The sequence below is a fragment of the Biomphalaria glabrata genome, chromosome 3, assembly GCF_947242115.1.
Source record: "Biomphalaria glabrata chromosome 3, xgBioGlab47.1, whole genome shotgun sequence".
Lineage (NCBI taxonomy): Eukaryota > Metazoa > Mollusca > Gastropoda > Planorbidae > Biomphalaria > Biomphalaria glabrata.
Genome location: NC_074713.1, coordinates 24,057,920 through 24,081,898, shown reverse-complemented (window position 1 = coordinate 24,081,898; position 23,979 = coordinate 24,057,920). Strand labels below are relative to the sequence as shown.

Sequence of the window (23,979 nt, the reverse complement as noted above, 5' to 3'; positions counted from 1 at the left end):
GCTTTAAAAAGGATTCTCTTCATTTAACTGGAGTTACGTTTCTTTTAAATGGAGTTACTTTTCTTTTAAATGGAGTTACTTTTCTTTTAAAAGGCCAAGATTGAAGTAATACTGAGATATCAATCATAAACAATTATGGACAATTGTGTTATAAAACATAGGCGTTAATGAGCAGCTGATTTCATAGCGATAATAACATGTAACTTGTACATCCATCAATCAAAGAGTATTATTATTTAATTCTGCATGAATTAACAAAGGTTGCGACAAAATGTAAAATTATGGGAGATTGTTCGTCAGAAAATTAATCTGAGCAGTGAAGCCTAATCAAAGTACAATCACAATAATTATTCAATACTTTTTGTTTAAAATAAAGACAGCCACGTGATGATATATGTTTTATAGGTTAGTTTACTTATATTGACCGATTTTATGGCGATTCTCGCTGAGGTAAGGTCAAATTAATTTAATGATTTTATGGGCATCTAAGATGAGAGACAGTTATTACTGGTTGTGAACTCGTAGCACCAAACTGCTAGTAGACAACTAAACCGTAATAAATCTGAGCTGATAAAAAACTTCAAATAACTGGAATAGCTTTCTCTTCTGAACCAACCAAATAACACTTTGTTTATAATAAAAACAAAATCAACATAAGTGTAGTAAACATTAGTATTGATATTTTAAACACAATGTAACTCTTTGTATTTTACATCGACAAAAAAGTCTATTATAGGAAATTTTACTGAATTAAAAATGGTTTAAGTTTTTTGTAATATAATCTGCACAAAGACCACATTTGAAATAATCACAAAAGTCATTAGGGAAACATGATAAAAACTTTAAAATCTTATGGCCACTATAGTAACAATATAACAAGTCTACTAGAAAAAGGGAGCGAGTGTAAAAACAGTAGATCTTTAAAAAGGCAAAATGAACACTTTATAAAGAACGGTAATCAGTACAGAGTGTACAGAATGCATAGGGGAGTTAATTGATACAGTTTATGACAAGCATTGAACATAATTATCAAGTACACACGTATAAATAAACATACATATTTAATAAATTCACAGATAGATGGATAGACATATAAATATTGACAGACAGACAGACATAAACAAACAAACAAACAAACAAATAGATAGATAGATAGATAGATAGATAGATAGATAGATAGATAGATAGATAGATAGATACAAATGTGAAATTTTACATTGAAAACATACATCAGGAGACCAACGCCTTCTAGTCTGTTCCTGTGTAGAACGTTAAAACAGTCTTTAAGACTCCGTGATGCATATAATACTTCACCATGGGATCTCTTCTATAGGATCCAAGCTAATGAACGGAAACAGATGGAGCACAGTGTCCGTATTACTAAAGACGCGACACGAACTATATGAAAGTATATCTAGAGCAGTGATTCCCAAACTGGTCTATATAGACCCTCAGGGGTCTACGAGGACTTCCAAGGGTCTACGAGACAAAAAGTTTGGGAACCACTGGTCTAGAAGATAGTAGAAAGATTTCAATGGCACTAACGTTTAGAGAGGGATAGTTTCTTTTTTTTTAAAAAAACTTAATCAATGTACATTATAATACAAAACTAACATATTTACAAAAGTTGTTTTTTTACATGAATAAATGAGCACATCCAGACTTGAATTACACGACCATTCTCGGGGTATTAGCCACCCACACATTTTAGAACTGCACCACTGTTTGTGGTGCTACTACACTGAAACAGACCCACACCCGCTCCATCCGATGGTTGAGGTATGGGAAAATGACCAAATGTAAATACACGCTCAGTTTTCGACATAAAATAACATGTCTGTGTTTTAACAAATAATTTTGCTCACAAAAATAAATTTGACCTGCTTTTTAATGTTGATGCCATGACTTAGACCAACCACATACAGGCACCAGTGAATTAATTTTTACAAAAAGGAAAAACTAAACATGTCAAAGAATACAAATAGTACAAAACAATTTTATCTAAAGCTACTAATTGTATGTATTTTAGCTTACCAGAATAAAGAAGACTTAAATAACTTATTAACTTAATGATTAAATAAATATATTACCGCTGAATTAAAAAAAAATTCTTTCCCTGGTTTTGATATGTTCGTACCGATGTATAAAGCAGTAAGCTCTGAATGACAAGTATATAACACATAAGAGCCAAACATAGTTCATATAACAATGCAACAGAAGGAAGCGAACATTCATGTTAAAATACTCACAGACACATAGGGCCTGCGTTTGAACCCTGAAACGAGTGTTTAGGTTTATAATTATGTTTATGATTGCTGTATTTTAAATGGTGACATTAAAAGCAGAGTTTTGCATGCGCTTAATATTTCTTCTTTAAAAAATATTCCTAAACGAAGACTTCTAGAGATGTATTTCTAATATATGCAAAGAAATCAATATATATTATATATATATATAACAAAAACAATAATGTTAGAGCCCAATTACAAATGGCAAGAAAAACGAAAAAAAAAATGGTTTTGAAAAAAAAACAAACATCTACTGATGGAAGAGCCCTAGTTCCATACGATTGCTGCACGGGTCCCTTTCCTACAATATAGGGATCTTTTCAATAATGTAGTTCAAGAAAATGCTGTTTGAAAAGGGCGATGGTATGGTTCTCAAGTGAAGTCATCAGTTCAGAAAATTCTCCGATGTGCATTAAGCTGAGCTGGTCTGTGGACTAGACTGAGAAGAAACACTTTGCAAGATAATTAGTTACTAAGGCGTGTGTCAATAAAGCGACATAAATGCGCCATTATTTCTTGTTCAACTCCAAAGGTTTTGGATCAGCACAGTCGAGGTTTTTTCTTGAACAGTGTATTCAACAGCATCATTAAATACATAATACATTCAGCATACAACATAACACATTATTATCTGCATAAGTACATCTTATCATATAGAACATAATGCCACAATATTAACTACATCCTACAACTTGAACATCTTGGTTTCATTCATTTACAAAACAAATTCATATGTATTTCAAAATTAACAAACATTAACTTTAAAAATGAATTTTAAAAATCTAAAAGCCATTTTTTTTATTTTGGAAAACTGGCTCACAGTGAATCTACTAAATCTCTTATTTTTAAAATAATCTCAGAAAAATCTCATGATGTGATTGACTACATCAGTCAAAGGTCAATTATGTATTCACTACTTTTAAAAGCCTATTGTGTAAAACCTTGTCCCATGCATGAATCTGTTGTGTTACTGTTTTTCGATTAACAACATGTTTATATATATACTATAGACAAAAATCACAAACAATATTGAGCGGGAAAAAAATTGAATAGAAACAAGGATACACAAATACAGTGGTTCCCAAACTTTTTCCTTAACGGAACACTTCGCTCATTCTGAGTATTTAGCCAAACACTTTAAATTTTTGAGAGAGATTAATTCACGTGGTGGCTTACTAGTTTAATAGTCCAGTAGATCTTGAAACACCTATTCAGGCATAGTGGAACAGTAGGGTTTCGTGGGAAACAGTTTTAGAAACACTGCACTAGTATAATTAACAAGGGAAGGGGATTCAATATATTTGTAGTGGTTTGTAGACGGTAGAAATAGTTCAATAAATGAATAGTGTGACTTGACGTGGTTTGTGGAAACTGATATTTAGCAAAAGAAAATCATGTTTTAAAAATCTCTTTACCTTTTAATACCGTAGATGCTATGACTTTATAGAAAGAGAGAGGGTGAGAAATAGAGGTAGAGAGAAAGAGAGGGAGAGAGAGTACATGTTTGTGTTTTGGAAAAGTGTTGGGAGTGTGTAGAAGATGACTTGATCTGTGATAAAAACACCCTTTTTTTGTGGTTTAAATTTTTTTTCTAAATAATTGTAAATACCAAAGATGAACATGTCATAGACAGTTGAAGATGTCAAATGATGTCTTACTCATAGGATAATGTCAGAAGATGTCACAGATGTCATTCACAGCTGCTGATGTCACATGGTGGGATACACTTATCACGTCTAAAGATACACAGAATATGCTCTGTGTTTAGATTAAAAGAGTACGCTAAGACTTGAGCTGCATCCCTAAAAGAACGTCCTCTAGTTTTTGCTCAGTAAATCCTTTATCAAGCAGCTTCATGATCAGAGCTTCTTTTTCACGATCAAGTGAAAAAACTGTTTCTTTCAGATCAGAATTCTTTCCCATGAGAAGTTTCACTTCCTGGATGTAAATAATAAAAAAAAAAAGTAAAAAAAAATCAATGGGCCTAAATATCTACCCGAATATCTACCCGAATATCTACCCGAATATCTACCCGAATATCTACCCGAATATTTAGTACAGATTGTATGTATATGTCGGATAACTACAAACATCAAGGAGGTAATCAAGATTGTGCACGATAAATTGTGTACACTTGTTGGCAAATAAAAACTAAATTCTCATCTCTTACGCTTTATCATATTGTTTCTGTAGCATGAGAGACCATTGAAATAGCGCAAACTTTTAAATACCTTGGTGGCGCAAACTTTTAAATACCTTGGTGGCGCAAACTTTTAAATACCTTGGTGGCGCAAACTTTTAAATACCATGGTACTATCTTAGACAATAGATTTAAATTTTACATATTTTGCAAATACTGATTATATCAGCAAAAAAAGGGCAGCAAAGATTGCGATTACTTAGAAAAATTTTCTCATTTAATGTTACCGAAAAGGCCTTGGCTGTGTTTTATCACGCTCACATCTGCAATATTTTTAGCTTTAATATATATGCCTGGTCTGGCAATCTGAACATTAAAAATAAAAATAAACTTCAAAGAATCCTAAATGCTGCTGGTAAAGTTATTGACAAAAAAACAAAACCCATTTGTACAGCTGTTTGAGAAAAACATCCATAAGAAAGCTAAAAAGATTCTAGAAATAAAAAATCACCCTTTGGGTCAGTATTTTGTGATTTTACCATTACACAAGAGATTCAAGACACCTATAGCAAACACAAAAAGACAAAATATCTCCTAGCAATCAATTATTAAATAGAAACTGGTGTAAACTTTTCGCATGTAAATTATGAGTGAGTCAGGGTGAATGTATATTTTGGTTTTCTATAATTATAATGTTTTGTTTGGTGTAATGCACAAAGTGTAACACACAATTTTTATAGACAATAAAGATTTTTTAAATTTACCTTTGAACAGCAATCTTTTAAAAAAAAGCGTCATGACATGGATTATTTTGTGTGTGTGTGTGTGTGTGTGTGAAAATCACCAGTACAAAAATCACAAACTCCACCAATGCAGATTTGAAAGAATCGGAATAAACTATAAATAGCTTTTGGTGTCTCTGGTGTACTAGGTTGTTGTTTTAAAAGAAAGGTCATTTCTGTGTGCACTTTGTAACACTGGGGAATCACATTGTCTAGGCTGACCCCAAACTGTATTGGCACTTGCCGCTCATTTGGATAAATCAGCTGTCTGGAGAGGCGGGAACTGATGTGTGAGCGACATGGTGCTGTCCACAACTAATGCCCAGGCATTCATCACATTTCTATGAGATACTCCATAGTCGCTGTTAGAATTCTCTCTCTATTTAATAATTTAATGCCCTAACCCTAACTTAAAGTCTATAAGAAACAACTCAGCAAATAGCAATAGAACAAGAAATCAAATGAGGCAAATAGGGCACACAGTATTGTAGGACAGGCTCTAGACAGGAGCCCACAGGGGAAGAGAAAGGCTGGGATACACAATCAAACATAGAGGAGATCGGTAGACCAGGAGGTAAAGATGGCAGGATGACCCAACTGTGAGAATGTCCGATGGTAACTTACTGTTGTGGGAGTCGAAAGGATGAAGTCAAAAGTATGTCAAAGCTAGATCTAGATTTAAAAACCCAACCAACCTTTTCTTGGTCTTCGCGTTGCTGGAGTTTGTTCTTTCTGTGTCTCGCTGCGGCCTCCCTGTTCAAGCTCTTCCTTCGCTCGTTTTTATCAATCTCTTCTTTTGTTAGCTGTAGAATACACGACGTCATTGGGGGGTTTTATGTATAAAGACAAAAACCAAAAAATGTTAATATTTCATCAACACAAGACTCAAAATTAATAAGAGCAAAGTAGCACCAATACAAAACTTAGAATAACAGTGTGGCAAGGCACGTTTGTGACGAGAAGACTGTCTCCTGACCACAACAAAATATCAATACAGATTACAACATGGATCTACAATTTGTATCTAACTGCATGAATAACAACTCTTTTTACTGTCAAGAAGAAAAAAAAAAGGTTAGTTTATATGGTCATACCAACACATTCTTTCCTTTTAGGTCTAAATCTACAAAGAGATCTAGTAAATTTATTGTTCCTTTAAAGAGACTTCGAAAAAATAAATAAAAGTTCAAAATTTAGGAGAAATTCAGAAAACCCACAATCAAAATTATAACAAAAGTAATCCAGCCAATTACCAAAGAACGATGCCATAAGTGGGTTAGCAAACGGGAGTAATAGTGTGACAATTATGTTATTTTAGGAAATACAATTTTCAAATGTTTATAAAAAAAATTTTTTATCTATGTTTTGGTTGTATTACAATTATTCATGTACTATCTATCTATCTATCTATCTATCTATCTATCTATCTATCTATCTATCTATCTTGATAGCTAACTAGCTATCTATCAGTGTATCTGCTTATATCTATCATTATATTTATCTATCATTGTATCTGTTTATCTATCTATCTATCATTCTATCCATCTATTTATGTATCTATTAATCTATCTATTTATCATTGTAACTGTTTATCTATCATTCTATCAATCAATCTATCAATCTATCTATCTATCTCATTTGCTATAATTCTTAGATGTAGGGTAATTGTGTAGAAAACAATTGAGTTTCTGTCCTCTTGTCTACTCACCGGTGGCTTGGGTCTAGGACTGAAGTCTGCTTGTATATCTGCTTCACCTTTACTGCACCTCTTCAGCAAGATCTTTTGTTTTAATGAATACTTTATCAGCGGCGTTTCAGATCTTTGAGCCATCGCCTGCTGGTTGGCCTCTTCCAACTTGGGGTCAGCAATGCATTGCACTTGTGCGTAGTCATTGGAAACTTCTCCGGAAGTAGATTTGAATAGATGTGGAGGATTAACCTCTAGCTGCCCTGTGGCCGTAGCATCAAAAACGCTGGAATGACTAGATGAAGATGCCATAGAAGGAACTCTTTGGAAACTTGTTTGGAAAGAATGTGATGCATGGAAAGACGAAAGTGAAGTAGATGTTGTCGGACCTTCAAAAATGTTTTCTTGGTAATGTAAAGGTTCATGGCTCTGTGACGAGTTCGGAATTGTTTTACTTTTACTGTATCTCCGACGCTTTTCTTGTTTTTTGTTCTGTCCCTCATTGAGGAAAGACTTATCGTTGTGTGCTTGTTGATCGATGATACTTGGAATTGCACAGCTCATTGATGGAGCGAATGTATTACGGCGATTTGGATTTGCAGAATCCAGTGAAGATTTACTCTTTTTGTTTCTTGCGCGCTTTGGCTTTGAGTTGAGATGCTTTTCGAGCTTTTTAAGTGGGGGTTCCTCATTGTTTGGAAGAGCTTCACTTATAGGGACAAAATTATGAAGTGTAAAAGGCACGACGCTGGAGATAGGAATATATAGTATGGGCTTAGAAGCAGCATTCTCATGACCTGAATAAATGTTTGATTGTGGTGGGTATTGGTCAGATGTATGGGGACTTGTTGGTGAATAAGTATTGCTTCCCGACATTTCGGTAATACTGTTGGCATTGAAAGGATCAAGTATGGGAAGCTGAAAAGCATCCAAATGTGTATTGCTCTTTGGTGATTGATGGGTAGATTCAATCTGATTGTCATTCCAAAAGGATTGATGAGGATTTAGTGTTGAGTCTTGGGTGAACAGAAACATGTTCCCATATTTGTCCTCCTGTTTGGACTGGGGAGGAATGCTATTTCCATTAATATCTGTAGTCAAGTCGTATATGCTGGATGAGTGTGTGTGTTGCCTTTGACTTGACTGAATCCGATCATTAGTATTATGGTCAGGGTCATCACTTTTTAACTTTTTGGACTTATTATAATACAAGTCTTCACATTTGCGCTTACCTGAAACCAGACTAGAGGAGTTAGTCTTTTGGAAAGTTTCGTTTTCAGAGTCAGTAAAACCACCTTTGCACCAAGACTCTTCTGGCATATGGCTATCTGACGGTGCATTCTCTTGGGCGTCTTGGGTATGCCCATTCATTAAATTCAGAATATTTATCAAATTGTTGATGTTATTCTCATCAAAAAGATCCTCCTCGATTTCTGTGTTGTTGTCCAAAACACTAGGCGCTGGTGTACTGGAGCCAAAGAGTTCTTCAGGGTAAATCGTATTGTAGTTGATTATGGACGGAGGGGATCTAATGCGCCCGAATGGTGTTTGGGGGGAGAAGGGTGTTAAGGGCGCATTGTCTAAAATCTCTTCTGCATGATCTGTGGAGGCAACACTGTCGACGAACTCGTCCTCCAAATTCTCAAAATCCAGGTAGGTTTCTTGCAGACAACTGTTGAGGTCTTGATTCTGCATGTCCAAGGTTTAAAACAACCTGAAATTTGAATAAATTTAGTGTTCAAATGCAGTTATATAATATATGCACACAAAAAAAAATATACAAAAAAAAACTTTTACTTAAAGAACTCTGTAAGTGGAATACAATGTTATCTCGCGCTTCGTTTATGCAGACTCAGGGCCGGCCTTAAAAAGTGCGGGGCCCTATGCGAATCGGATTGCGAGGGGCCCAGTCTGGGTAGGGATAAGGATAAGGCGTGCAAATTAAGATTTTGTATTAAAAAATAAATAAGTCTTTATATTTTATTAGTTTTTTACTAAATACAAAATCATGATGAAATTTTACGAGCCTTGCGTGTAGCGAAGTCTTACAGTATATCATTAAGTTCTGTTTCCTACATAGATCATGCTCTAAAGCAGTGGTTCCCAAACTTTTTTGTCTCATAGACCCCTTGCCATGTTTTCCAGTTTTCGGTAGACCCCCTGAATTTTTTTGAAAATTCATTAATATCAAATGTGTTTTTATTGCAGATATGTATGTACATTGATGATATTCAAATTAAAATGAAGCAAAAAAAAATTAATATGCATGACATGAATTGACTAATAAAAAAAAAAACAAAAAAAAAACTATTGGTGGAAAGTTTGATAATAAAATTTTCATATTCAGCTTCAATTTAGGTTTAACGTTATACCTTCTCGATAAGATAATGTTTGACTAAGTTAAAATTGGAAAATAAAAATAAAAATTCATGCTGTCCAATGCACGCTACATTCCTTTAATCCTCCCAAGAAACACTGAGATTATGACTTCGTTTTGACAAAATCCAGGTAATCACCTTGTTACAGCAAATAAACTACATTAAATTATGAAACAAATCTGTTAAATAGATTATGTCCGATTCCCGCTTATATTTTTTTGGTTTTAAAATTGGATCTTTAGCACCCAAGAACTCAAATATTGTCACACTGTTTAAGTCACACATAAGCCTTTTGACAACTATCATACTTCAGTGTGATAACGCCATTGATCAAAAAGTAGATCTTTATGATTTCTTGATTCATAACAAAACGAAAAATATGATAGTAATAACACACTATATTGTAGCAACGAGGAATTTTTGATTATGATATCAGATATAGGCAGGGCTTTTTATTTTGTGATGGTACACACCGCTATGGCATACCGGCACCTTTTTGAAAAAATTATTATTTTTGTCGTATTTTAACGTATATTATTAATTTTTAGTAGTTAAAAGTTAGGCAATCAACTACTGAGTACTGGCACCTACTTTTTTTTATATTTTTTTTTTACAAAAAAAGCACTGGATATAGGATTGTGTAAAACAGGTTGCAAAACCTCTTCACTGGCTGGCAAAGTCTATTTTTTACCTACAGTGTGCAGTTTTCTAGAGTTTGATAAAGTAAAGTATTGTTAAATGTTCACAAACCTCTTCTCTTTTGTGATATTCAATAAAAACATTTCAAATCTTAATCTATTATATCATGTTGGCGTTGCCTCAAATGATGTTACAGATTTAATGGTTTCATAGCGACATAACTTTAAACTTTATTGCATAAAAAGCACAAATGCATTTGCTTGTTTCACAAGGACAAAATGAAGCCAAAGTTCTAATAACCAATGGACTTTCTATAATTCTTTTCAGACTCGGTCATGTACTAGATTAGGTACTTTCATACAGACAAAATTAAGCTAATTAAAATAAGATGTTAAAATTGTAAAAATAAAATAATTAGACTAACAAGGCTAAAATTCAAAGGATTAACTAAGGTACAAATCATTAATAGAAAATGAAATTTCAAGTTTAGACATGCTTAAATGAGATCCACTATCGTAGACCCCCACTTACAGGTCATAGACCCCCAATTAATTTTTTCACCTCCGTAGACCCCTTGGAAGTCCTCGTAGACCCCTGGGGGTCTATATGGACCACTTTGGGAATCACTGCTCTAAAGCAAGAATTGCCGCATTGTTCAATCTATCTTCATGAATTGTTGGCCTCAAGTAATTCTTGATCAGTTAGAGGCGCGAGAAGCTTCTTTCACCAGATGCCACAACTACGGGCAGTGTATCTTTCATTAGTGACAGATAAGCTAAAATTTCTACCGGGGTTTTGGCGGTATCTGGTAGAATATGCCTTAAAGATGACAATTTTGTCTATTTTTCAGGAGATTTTTAATAATTTCAGATTTCCAAGAGCTTTTAATTAATTTTAATTAAACTTTTTAGTTAGTAATTAAAAAAAATAATAATTGAACTACGATTTTAACTAAACTTTTTTTTTCTACTTAAACACTGGCCTTAACTAATTTTTTTTTAGTTAAACTAAAAGTTTCTAACTTTTTAGTGAACTTTTGCCTACCTCTATTGGCGCCCCCCACCCCCATTTTACATGAACATCACATAGAAAAATAGGCTTATAAATACAAATCTTTTAATAATAATATAATACAAATAACCTTAGAATGTATTACCTAACTACAATATTTTTTTTGGCGCTTCTCTGCGTGTGGCGCCCCCCTCACTGCGCCTCTAGTGTGGGGGAGGGGTAATTAGCAATCAAACGTAGTTATATACTTCCCTCCATTTAGACTATACAAGTTTATTTATCGAGAGCATGAATGTCAGCAGAATCATGAGGACAACAAATGTTTATCTAACTTATTAGCATGGCTTATATAAAACACACTCCTGTTTGTCAAAATGTTTATCTAACTTATTAGCATGGCTTATATAAAACACACTCCTGTTTGTCAAAATGTTTATCTAACTTATTAGCATGGCTTATATAAAACACACTCCTGTTTGTCAAAATGTTTGACATGTTTCGGATGTCCCTTCAGAGTTGAAGATAGTTTACTTCCCAGTCCAAACCTCCAGCAGGACGACTTGGGATTGCAGCGGCCAGGGTTTGAACCCGGGACCATCGAGACGATCGAACGACAATGCAGTGCGCATAATGCACGAACCAGGCTCATGACCCCCCCCCCTTCTTTTTTTTTTCCCCATCGTTAAGGAATAAGAGCGTACGGTAGAGTTTGGGGGGGGGGGGGGGATCGATTGTTTTACACCGCTCCTACATGTGTAGGCGTCATGGGCGTAGCCAGGGGGGTTCTTGGGGTTCAAACCCCCCCTCCCCCCGAAATGAAATCCCCCCGCAGGGGGGGAACCGAATTAAGTGACTGATTTTTGCTTTCATTTTGTTTATTTTAGGTGAGATTTTAATACTAAATCATCACTTACCACAGCACAGCCGAGGCAGTTTTGAGTTAAAAACCCTCTACCAGGGGGTTTTGAGTTTAAATCCCCCTACCAGGGGGTTTTGAATTTTAACCCCCCTACCAGAGGTTTTTGCAGTTAAATTTCCCTCTTCTATAAAACAAAACAAAAAAAATGCAAACAACAATCCCCAAATTCCAACAGCACAGTTGAGGAATATTTTGATTTTAAAATCCCCTCCAAAATTTACGATAAACCCCATCTTCAATATAAAAAAAGCAAATTACACACTACACACTCAAAATTCTATGAGCGTAGCCAAAGGGGTTTTGAGTTTAACCCCCCCCCCCCCCCCTCCAGTTGGGGTTTGAAGCTAAAAAGTACCTCTTCAATATAAAAAAAAAGCAAATTACACACTATAAAATCTATGAGCGTAGCCAAAGGGGTTTTGAGTTTAAATCCCCCTCCTCCAGATGGCTTTTCCTTTAAAGTTTAAAACCCCTCCAGATGGTTTTGAGTTTAAAATTCCCCTACAGAGCGTTTAGAGTTGAAAACCTCTCTCTTCAATATTATTTTAAAGCAAACTACAGTCACCAAATTCTATCATCGTAGCTAAATGGGGTTTTGAATTAAAAACAAAACAAAAAAACTCCAGAGATTTCTTAGTTTAAAATCCCTCAACAGATTATTTGACGAAAAAACTTTCCTTTTCGATATAAAATCTAAAGCGAAATACAGGCATGTAATTCCAAGAGCGTAGTCAAGAAATTGAAAATCATTAAATGTATCTCAACAAAGATGGCTAAGACAGATTTTATGAGTCAGTCATAGAGATCGGGACTAAATCAAAGAAATCATATGCCGAACTGGCAGTCGAATCCTTAGTAAGGTTGTGACAGAGCGTCGCATGAGGTTTTGCGGGACATGTTCTCACACAAAATGAATTACGCAAAATAAGAGTTGCGGAAACAGCTTACCGGAAAATGCGCCGAACGGCGCGCGAGGGTCTAAGTAAGTAAGAATAGCACATTAGGTTTTTGAAATAAAACTTTTTAATAGCAAGATAATGAACTGTAGATACCTCAAAATATGCATTTTGTTGGCTTTCAATACCAGAAATAGTGCTCGGCGGCGATTAGGGAGCGCTGCGAACTCCCCCAGACCCCCTTGCTAACAAGGGCGGGGAGTCTACAATAAACAATAAACGTCTTCCGAAAGGGTCAGAATGTAATAAAGATTAATTATGTACACACACACACACACATATATATATATAATTTTTTTCCGCGGGGATTCCCCCCCCCCCAAACCCTCCTTGAAAAAAAAATCCTGGCTACGCCCATGGTAGGCGTACACATAAACATATAAAGACTGGCCAACACATAAACATATAAAGACTGGCCTACAAATAAACATATAAAGACTAGCCTACAAATAAACATATAAAGACTGGCCTACAAATAAACATATAAAGACTGGCGTACACATAAACATATAAAGACTGGCGTACACATAAACATATAAAATGTTTGTAAAATGTTTTACATGTTTCGGATGTTCCTTCAGAGTTGAAGATAATTACTTCCTAGTCCAAACCTCCCGCAGGACGACGGGGGATGGGAACGGGCAGGGTTTGAACCCGGGACCATCGATAAATCTGAACGACAGTCCAGCGTGCAAATCGCACGACCAGGCAGCCATATCAAGACTGGCGTACACATAAATATATAAAGACTGGCGTACACGTAAACATATAAAGACTGGCGTACACATAAACATATCAAGACTGGCGTACACATAAACATATAAAGACTGGCGTACACATAAACATATAAAGACTGGCCTACACATAAACATATAAAGACTGGCGTACACATAAACATATAAAGACTGGCGTACACATAAACATATAAAGACTGGCGTACACATAAACATATAAAGACTGGCGTACAAATAAACATATAAAGACTGGCGTACAGATAAACATATAAAGACTGGCCTACAAATAAACATATAAAGACTGGCCTACACATAAACATATAAAGACTGGCGTACAAATAAACATATAAAGACTGGCCTACAAATAAACATATAAAGACTGGCCTACACATAAACATATAAAGACTGGCGTACACGTAAACATATAAAGACTGGCCTACACATAAACATATAAAGACTGGCGTACACATAAACATATAAAGACTGGCGTACACATAAATATATAAAGACTGGCCTACACATAAACATATAAAGACTGGCGTACACGTAAACATATAAAGACTGGCCTACACATAAACATATAAAGACTGGCGTACACATAAACATATAAAGACTGGCGTACACGTAAACATATAAAGACTGGCCTACACATAAACATATAAAGACTGGCGTACACATAAACATATAAAGACTGGCCTACACATAAACATATAAAGACTGGCCTACACATAAACATATAAAGACTGGCCTACAAATAAACATATAAAGACTGGCCTACAAATAAACATATAAAGACTGGCCTACACATAAACATATAAAGACTGGCGTACAAATAAACATATAAAGACTGGCCTACAAATAAACATATAAAGACTGGCCTACACATAAACATATAAAGACTGGCGTACACGTAAACATATAAAGACTGGCCTACACATAAACATATAAAGACTGGCCTAGACATAAACATATAAAGACTGGCGTACACATAAACATATAAAGACTGGCGTACACATAAACATATAAAGACTGGCGTACACATAAACATATAAAGACTGGCCTACACATAAACATATAAAGACTGGCGTACACGTAAACATATAAAGACTGGCCTACACATAAACATATAAAGACTGGCGTACACATAAACATATAAAGACTGGCGTACACGTAAACATATAAAGACTGGCCTACACATAAACATATAAAGACTGGCGTACACATAAACATATAAAGACTGGCGTACACATAAACATATAAAGACTGGCGTACACATAAACATATATAGACTGGCCTACACATAAACATATAAAGACTGGCGTACACATAAACATATAAAGACTGGCGTACACATAAACATATAAAGACTGGCGTACACGTAAACATATAAAGACTGGCCTACACATAAACATATAAAGACTGGCCTACACATAAACATATAAAGACTGGCGTACACGTAAACATATAAAGACTGGCCTACACATAAACATATAAAGACTGGCCTAGACATAAACATATAAAGACTGGCGTACACATAAACATATAAAGACTGGCGTACACATAAACATATAAAGACTGGCGTACACATAAACATATAAAGACTGGCCTACACATAAACATATAAAGACTGGCGTACACGTAAACATATAAAGACTGGCCTACACATAAACATATAAAGACTGGCGTACACATAAACATATAAAGACTGGCGTACACGTAAACATATAAAGACTGGCCTACACATAAACATATAAAGACTGGCGTACACATAAACATATAAAGACTGGCGTACACATAAACATATAAAGACTGGCGTACACATAAACATATATAGACTGGCCTACACATAAACATATAAAGACTGGCGTACACGTAAACATATAAAGACTGGCCTACACATAAACATATAAAGACTGGCGTACACATAAACATATAAAGACTGGCGTACACGTAAACATATAAAGACTGGCCTACACATAAACATATAAAGACTGGCCTACAAATAAACATATAAAGACTGGCGTACAGATAAATATATAAAGACTGGCGTACACGTAAACATATAAAGACTGGCCTACACATAAACATATAAAGACTGGCCTACACATAAACATATAAAGACTGGCGTACACGTAAACATATAAAGACTGGCCTACACATAAACATATAAAGACTGGCGTACACATAAACATATAAAGACTGGCGTACAGATAAATATATAAAGACTGGCGTACACGTAAACATATAAAGACTGGCCAACACATAAACATATAAAGACTGGCGTACACATAAACATATCAAGACTGGCGTACAGATAAATATATAAAGACTGGCGTACACATAAATATATAAAGACTGGCGTACACATAAAGATATCAAGACTGGCGTACACATAAAGATATCAAGACTGGCGTACACATAAATATATAAAGACTGGCGTACACATAAAGATATCAAGACTGGCGTACACATAAATATATAAAGACTGGCGTACACATAAAGATATCAAGACTGGCGTACACATAAATATATAAAGACTGGCGTACACGTAAACATATAAAGACTGGCCTACACATAAACATATAAAGACTGGCGTACACATAAAGATATCAAGACTGGCGTACACATAAACATATAGAGACTGGCGTACACGTAACTACAGAGTAAACAAATAGGACACAGAAATTTTCAGAGACCCTAGACTGAAACGACTTAAACTAGATCTATCTAGATCAGTAGATCTCGATCTGTGTGAGAGAGAGATATCTGAGCTACTAACGCACCGCACCAACCCTGGCAGACGAGATGTCTGGATAAAAGCTACCAATCGCGAGTAAGGTCACATGACGGTCTAAAACGCGCGTGACAAACGTTTGCCGCTAGTTTCTCGCTTAACGGCGAGAAAGAGGGACGAATGGGCTAAAAGACACGTGGTCAGGCATCCAATGCGAAAGGCGGGGAGGAATGGTGGAAGGTGGCTGACAGATCATGAGTGGTGCCCCCAACGGTTTATCAGGCAAAGGAATAGGTGAAGGTCAAGGATCAGAGTGTGGGTAAGAAGTCTAAACTCTTAGTTCACAACAAAATGTATCAAATGGTCGACTGGATCGAGATTTAGAATCTTTAAAGCAGTTGGAAGGGATCCTACGCCTTGTGGTTGACTTGCTTAACCCCATCTTGGGTGAAGCAGGTTAGGATTGGGAACCCTCCTGGTCTTAGCGGACGGGCTGAGGAGAACTAATGAACAGGGCATGAGTTAGTGAGGGCAGAATGTCCACTCGGGACATTAACCAGGGCCCACCTCAGGAAGGCCGTACCATGCGCCATGCAAGCGATCGGTTGGTGCTGTCAGCGTTTAGCCATCACCTTGGACATCCCAGTCCGGCGTCTCCAGCAACGGTAGAAAGATGTCACAATTTTTTTTTAAACAATTCTATTTTGTATTGCCACAAAGCACAAGTGCTACAAATGCCGTCAAAGTTACAAATAGTAAAAATATGAAAATAAATCCAATTACGGAGCATATTATTATTAATAATAGCTATAATAGTGATAATAATAACAGCATTGACATCGCCGTACCACTATCCCATGATTTAAGGAAAAATGAAATGGAAATTATGTCAGTCAGTTCTGACCCTAACCATCAGTGACAGAGGCACTCCTTTTAAACTTCCTCACACCTATTTTTTTTTTCTATTGAAGGAAAAAACAAAACGCGCAGTATTCTCGCTTAACCACCACCAACCACCCAAACCTGACTAGTTGAGTGGTCTGAATTCACCAGTGACACTGGTACGGCCTGGACTCGTTCATGAAAGTCTAGCTCAATGTCCCAAGGCTCTTCCACTCAAGAACTTTCTTGGTTATCATAGCAGGAACTCTCCCTTGTTTGTTATTACAATAGTTAGAGAAAGGAAAGTTGGTGAAGCTATTAGTTTTGCTGTTGTTTTAATAATGCTAGGAATAGAACGTCTGATCAGGTCAGGGATGGAGATTGTTGTCAGTTTTTTTTTTCAATTAATACGATTACCGATTGATGGCTTGTACAACACTGGCCATTGAAAGAGAAAATTATATCTAGCTTAAAAAAAAGTGACATTTACTCATTTATAAGGAAAGAAGTTAGGAAAGAAATAAAAAAAAAGTTTTCAAGCGAATACTGACAACAGCTCATATTCTTTAATTGGAGCCCACCTTTGCTTGAATGTAATGTAATGCGACTAAATGCGTAGTAGGATAATGGTGTCTGGCAGTTATGAAGACCACATGACACCCTTGTTTAACATTTTATTTTTATATAAACGGGTCAACTTTATATCTTTTTATATCTTTCCAATGGAACCTTTTTTTTAACGATAAAAAATGAAGCAATAGAAAATTGCCCCTTTTACTTTAGGAGATAGGGAGAGAGAGGCTGATATATAAGAACTGATCATTTTTGTTTTTCAACACTTATTGGAGTTTTTTTTTTTTTTTAATCGCCAAAATAAAAAAGTCTTATGAAACAAAAAAAATATCGGCCAATCACTCCGTAGTCTTCTAAATATAAATCAAAGCTACTTCGATGAATACATGTGGTTAGAAAAGTAGTTTTGATAACCGAGTTATTTATTTTATATATATTTTTAATATATATCTTTACCTTCCATGGAAGCACATTCAGATATTTTTTTTTTTATGCATTTAGCTTTTTTTTGTATTTAATCGATTTATTATCACAAATCCGAACCTATCATGCACTGAGCGAAATACCGACACTGTGGGCGCTCTGATAACGAACATGCGTAACTTCTTAAATACCTTATAAATCAACGTAATAATCGGGAATTTCAAAGATTATTTGTCTGAGCGAGGGGAATACCCTCGTATGATAATTAGGTCAGCAAACGGATAGTTGTATTATTCGGACACATGGTTAGGTTTATTGGTATTGGTTAAGATGACAACGACTGACGAACGAACTGGACGCTTGACCCATAGTCCTCTTAAAACCAGTGGCGTACCAAAGGTTTCAGGTGCCAGGGCAGCAAGAGCATGATCTCTCTATCTCACTATTGTATACATAATTCTTGTTTGCCTAAGAAGTCATCAGTAAGTAAAACAATACTTAAATATAATGTAACCGAACTTAACGTCTGTATCTACAGAAACCTATACGTATGACATGCTGTGCTTTGAAACACATTTTGTCGCCCCCTAATCCCGAGGAGACAGCCCCACCAAACATCTCCTCGGTACGCCACTGCTTATTAAGGCGGTAATTAAAAACCTATTTCCAGTATTGCATTGATATTCGTTATGGAAAGCCTGAACGCTGACCTGCAACGTCACAACGTCGTACAGACCTGTGAAGCGGCAACAAGCTATTGGTCTAAACTGCCCACATGTTTTGACGTTGCAGGTCAGTGTTCAGCTCTCGCTATGACTCATTAGGTGCTGTACGGTCTATAAAAAGCTTCTGAACTGTATAGAGATACCCGATGGTATAAGCTGATTGTTCTTTGAAGACGTTCCACTCAGTAGAAGGCGAGCTGTTCAAATGAAGATTTCCCTGTTCTTGGCTGTTAGTTCAATCCGCTACATGTGCCCGGTGTTTCCATTGTCAGGTCAACCTGCAGTAGAGGGAGAAGTGGGTTGGTGTCTGGAGGACTAGATGTGTGGTGACAGTACAGAGCGTAGCGGGGTGGTGACTGTAGGGCGAGTAGGGCTGGGATGTCTGTGGAGGGAGAAGCGGGGCTGTGACTGTAGGGCGAGAGGGGTGGGATGTCTGTGGAGGGAGAAGCGGAGCTGTGACTGTAGGGCGAGTAGGGCTGGGATGTCTGTGGAGGGAGAAGCGGGGCTGTGACTGTAGGGCGAGTAGGGCTGGGATGTCTGTGGAGGGAGAAGCGGGGCTGTGACTTAGGGAGAGAGGGGTGGGATGTCTGTGGAGGGAGAAGCGGGGCTGTGACTGTAGGGCGAGAGGGGTGGGATGTCTGTGGAGGGAGAAGCGGGGCTGTGACTGTAGGGCGAGAGGGGTGGGATGTCTGTGGAGGGAGAAGCGGGGCTGTGACTGTAGGGCGAGTAGGGCTGGGATGTCTGTGGAGGGAGAAGCGGGGCTGTGACTGTAGGGCGAGTAGGGCTGGGATGTCTGTGGAGGGAGAAGCGGGGCTGTGACTGTAGGGCGAGTAGGGCTGGGATGTCTGTGGAGGGAGAAGCGGGGCTGTGACTGTAGGGCGAGTAGGGCTGGGATGTCTGTGGAGGGAGAAGCGGGGCTGTGACTGTAGGGCGAGTAGGGCTGGGATGTCTGTGGAGGGAGAAGCGGGGCTGTGACTGTAGGGCGAGAGGGCTGGGATGTCTGTAGAGGGAGAAGCGGGGCTGTGACTGTAGGGCGAGAGGGCTGGGATGTCTGTAGAGGGAGAAGCGGGGCTGTGACTGAAGGGCGAGTAGGGCTGGGATGTCTGTGGAGGGAGAAGCGGGGCTGTGACTGTAGGGCGAGTAGGGCTGGGATGTCTGTAGAGGGAGAAGCGGGGCTGTGACTGTAGGGCGAGAGGGCTGGGATGTCTGTAGAGGGAGAAGCGGGGCTGTGACTGAAGGGCGAGTAGGGCTGGGATGTCTGTGGAGGGAGAAGCGGGGCTGTGACTGTAGGGCGAGTAGGGGTGGGATGTCTGTGGAGGGAGAAGCGGGGCTGTGACTGTAGGGCGAGTAGGGCTGGGATGTCTGTGGAGGGAGAAGCGGGGCTGTGACTGTAGGGCGAGTAGGGCTGGGATGTCTGTGGAGGGAGAAGCGGGGCTGTGACTGTAGGGCGAGTAGGGCTGGGATGTCTGTGGAGGGAGAAGCGGGGCTGTGACTGTAGGGCGAGTAGGGCTGGGATGTCATCGTGGAGAGGCGGGATAGTGACTGTAGGCGAGAGGCGAAGGGTGTACAAGTACCAGTATAAATATTTTTCAAACTCTAGCTTTTGTTTTTCTTAGTAAAAGTAAACATTTATTCTCTTTAAAAAAAAAAAGGTTATGTGTTTACAAACAGGACAAGTTCAAAATTAATATAAACACTATCCGTATAAAAAAAAATAAATAATAAAAACAATGAAGTTAACTTGAGAAAATATATTAAAGTTGACTTCTTTCCAAAGGCCTGCATTTTTTTTATTTAATTCACCCTTGTCATGGTTAACAAAAAAATTAACACAAAAATTTACCCCATATATAGGCAAAAATCTCTTAAACTGTCGTACATATCCGCGTCAAATTTCATACACAGGTTCCCTATACTTGTGAAGTGTACACTAAGAACAGATACACAACCTGACCGCCGCAGTTCGTATGTTATAGTTGGTATTTCTCCAGCAGTCTAATTTTGAAAGCATTAAAATACAAATATTCCGTATTTTCAAAGCAATTTTTTTTTTCTTTTCCCCAAAATCTACTTATTTTTAATATGCCTTACGTCATTGCCACTTCCTTTTAGACGCGGTCTAAATAAATGTAAAAATAAATTCCTAAAAGCATTAAGAAGATAGATCTAGAGCAATGATGCCCAAAATACGGCCCGCGGGCCAGACGTGCTTCCTTCCGGTCCTCCGAAACGTCGGTACAAAATTTAGAAAATCCTCCCCCCCCCCCCCCCCCCGAAAAAAAAAGGTCGAAATGTATCTCTACCTACGTTAGGGCCATCATTTTCTTCTACTGCATTACTACCAAGGCATTTAACATTTGAAATAGGACTATAGAATCTACTAGGAAAAGTGAACGGATCTTTACATTTTTTTTGTAGAACATGATACCATTGCTAGCCAACATGTTTGTTTTTATAAAGAAAGTGTGGCTGTTTTTTAAAAGAAAAACAAAACATACACAAATTCACGGGCTAAAAGGTATGTTAGGTTGTTCGTTAAAATAACAAAAAAAAATGGTGTTCCGGACACAATAAACAATATAAAGCCTGGGAACATATATATGTAAAAGGAATTTTATACTTCAATTTCTAATTATAATTGATGACACCAACTGTGTTCTAGAAACACTGAAGAGTCCGGTAAGGGGGATAATCAAGAAATCTTACGTTAGAAATACAGTATTTTGTAATGGGGAAAATGGGAATTAATTTATCTATCAAAACATTTAAAATTCAATGCGAGGTGAGAGGAGTTTTAAACAATGCAATTTTTGAGGAACTTTTTTATAGGTAAAATTAAAAAAAGTAAATAAACGATTACAACTCTAACCATATCATTTTTTTATGGCATGTCTGTTGAGTTGATATAATTAATATACCACATAATACAATACATCATACATCGATGCGGAATTATAAACCGTAATAGAAGGCAAGTTTGAATATTATAGGATATCCATTAATAACTTAAAAAGCAAGTGAATTCTCACAGGTACCAGCAATGTTGTATAACTATAGCCCCTGGCCTTCCTCTACTTGACAACGGCCCAGAAGTTTCCAAGGATCTACATGTCCCCTTCTTCCCTTCTTGACCAGATTTCATTCCAATATTATAAGCAAGCAACTGATTTTTTTTTTTTGACAAAGATATTTCTCAAGCTTTTGAAACCAAAGGTCCCGGGTTCAAATCCTGGTGAAGATTGGGATTTTATTCCGCGATCTTTGGGCGACTCTGAGTCCACCCAGCTCTAATGGATACATGGCATTAGTAAAGGCGGTTGGTCATTGTTCTGGCCACATAACACCCTCGTTAACAGTGGGCCACAGAAACAGATGACCTTTACATTATCTGCGTCTGCCCTATAGATCGCAAGGCCTGAAAGGGGAACTTCACTTTTTTTTTTTTTGAAATAACCGAACTGTTATTCACTAAACACTTCTAAGGTTTAAATTTTTGATTTCATTATTGCTTCTGAACAACAGACTTAAATAAACATTCCCCCTCCCCAACACCACCCTTCAATCATTAAAAATAAATAGAAATTCCTCAATACCGAATTTCTAGTCACCCAAACGGGGTATGTAAATCTAAACACACACACAAATGTACTGAAAAGTAATGTACTAAAAACAAATGTTATCTAAACAAATGTTTTCATAAAAAAATCAACAAAAGTACTAAAAACAGAAAGATGTGTGGGGTTGGATGGGGTCCTAATGGGCTCTTAGGATAATTTACGTTGACATTAATGCGTCCCTGTCCCCGTCAAGGTTATGCTCCCCTCAGAAAGTAGACAATCTCGTCATGTCCTCACCCCACATAGTGTACGGACATAATCCACCCGAATCCACTCTCCAACCTCAAGGGGCGCCATTGTGAACATCTGCTCGGACAAACAAATAAAAAATAAATAAAAAGTGGCTACGTCTTGGAACTATGTGCAGCTCCCTAACCTAGACTTTATTGGATCTTAATATTCAAGCTCACGATTAAACAAATTAACTTTCAATCAAATCAATGTATCAGTTTAAGTGGGGGGGGGGGGGTCGAATTTTTGTTTTCATTCTCTTCTTCCCCAACCTTCTATTATAGTCATAGTCTGTGTTTCCAATAGTTTCCATTAGCGTATGTAGATCTAGTAGTATGCTTTACAATCTATACCTAGAATGGAGACCTATGTTTGGTATCTGATTTGAGGTGGAGGCCTTTATGCATAATGAAGCAAAATGACATGTGGCCAGATCTACAAGTCATCGGTATTTAGATCTAGATCTAAACGTCTGTATCTGGTTCTAGAATCTTAAGTTTACTTGCCTAATTACTAAGACTAAACGTGCAGTAGAACTGCCTCAATTGGGGGCTTCTCAAAAGGGGGCTTCTCACTAGGGATTTAGTACAATAAATAATTATGATAATAATAAAAAAAAACATAGATTCTAATTGTAACAGACTTACAAATTTGTGGTGGGTGATTGCTCACAGTTGATTGATAACACTTTAAACACAATTTAAACACAATTTAAACACAATGTCCACTAGTAAATTGAATCCAAAACTAGTCGACTGGTGGGCGAAAAGAAAAACAAAATGCTTGTTATGCAGCTTTCACATGACAACACGCAAGTCGTCTCAAGGCGATTCATCGGACACATTAATCTACACTATAAAAGTAAATAAAAACATACTTAACATTTAAATAGCAATCTTACTGGCAATTTCCTTCTTTTTTAAATCCGCGGGGCAGAGAGATATTGATTGATTTCTGCTTAACGATTGGACGTGTGATACGACTTCGCCCTATATCCATGAATGAATGGTAAAAATCAAGTCTATACTTGCTTCGACGCGAGAAAAAAAACATTCGCCGCCCAGTATGTTTCTAAAAATAGAATCTGTACACGGGTATTCCCCTTTGAAAACGAGGCCGTGTCTTCTAATTCGCTTCGTCAAGCCGCTATGTTTACAAATAACGTTTGCGATGCTATCTGTTTTTGTTTGTATTTGTGGATTTTTTCATTGTTTTTATGCATTTCTTAAGCAACTCAGAGTATTTTGTTGATGAATAACG

General features: G+C 37.1%; 1 protein-coding gene across 4 annotated transcripts; it reads right to left on the bottom strand.

Moving 5' to 3' along the window:
• Positions 1 to 825: 825 nt before the first annotated feature.
• Positions 826 to 23,753, bottom strand: LOC106079512 (homeobox protein 3-like). Of its 4 annotated transcripts, none has more exons than XM_056024620.1 (4): positions 23,367 to 23,753; positions 6,919 to 8,611; positions 5,906 to 6,013; positions 826 to 4,226 (listed from the first exon to the last, which is right to left on the bottom strand). In XM_056024620.1, exons 2-4 carry the CDS (start codon positions 8,590 to 8,592, stop codon positions 4,071 to 4,073), a joined length of 1,938 nt encoding a protein of 645 aa, XP_055880595.1. In that variant the 5' UTR covers positions 8,593 to 8,611; positions 23,367 to 23,753; the 3' UTR covers positions 826 to 4,070. The 4 variants fall into 4 exon arrangements, with proteins under 4 accessions (XP_055880595.1, XP_055880596.1, XP_055880593.1 ...); XM_056024621.1 differs by having other exon boundaries at positions 23,597 to 23,753; XM_056024618.1 differs by having other exon boundaries at positions 23,621 to 23,752.
• Between the last annotated feature and the right edge of the window lie 226 nt (positions 23,754 to 23,979).

Coding starts and splice junctions, on each gene's coding strand:
- LOC106079512 (XM_056024620.1), bottom strand. CDS start 8,592: ATGCAGAATCAAGACCTCAACAGTTGTCTGCAAGAAACCTACCTGGAT. Junction 6,014..6,918: donor GTCCTAGACCCAAGCCACCG/GTGAGTAGACAA, acceptor TGTATTCTACAG/CTAACAAAAGAAGAGATTGA. Junction 4,227..5,905: donor AACGCGAAGACCAAGAAAAG/GTTGGTTGGGTT, acceptor ATTTACATCCAG/GAAGTGAAACTTCTCATGGG.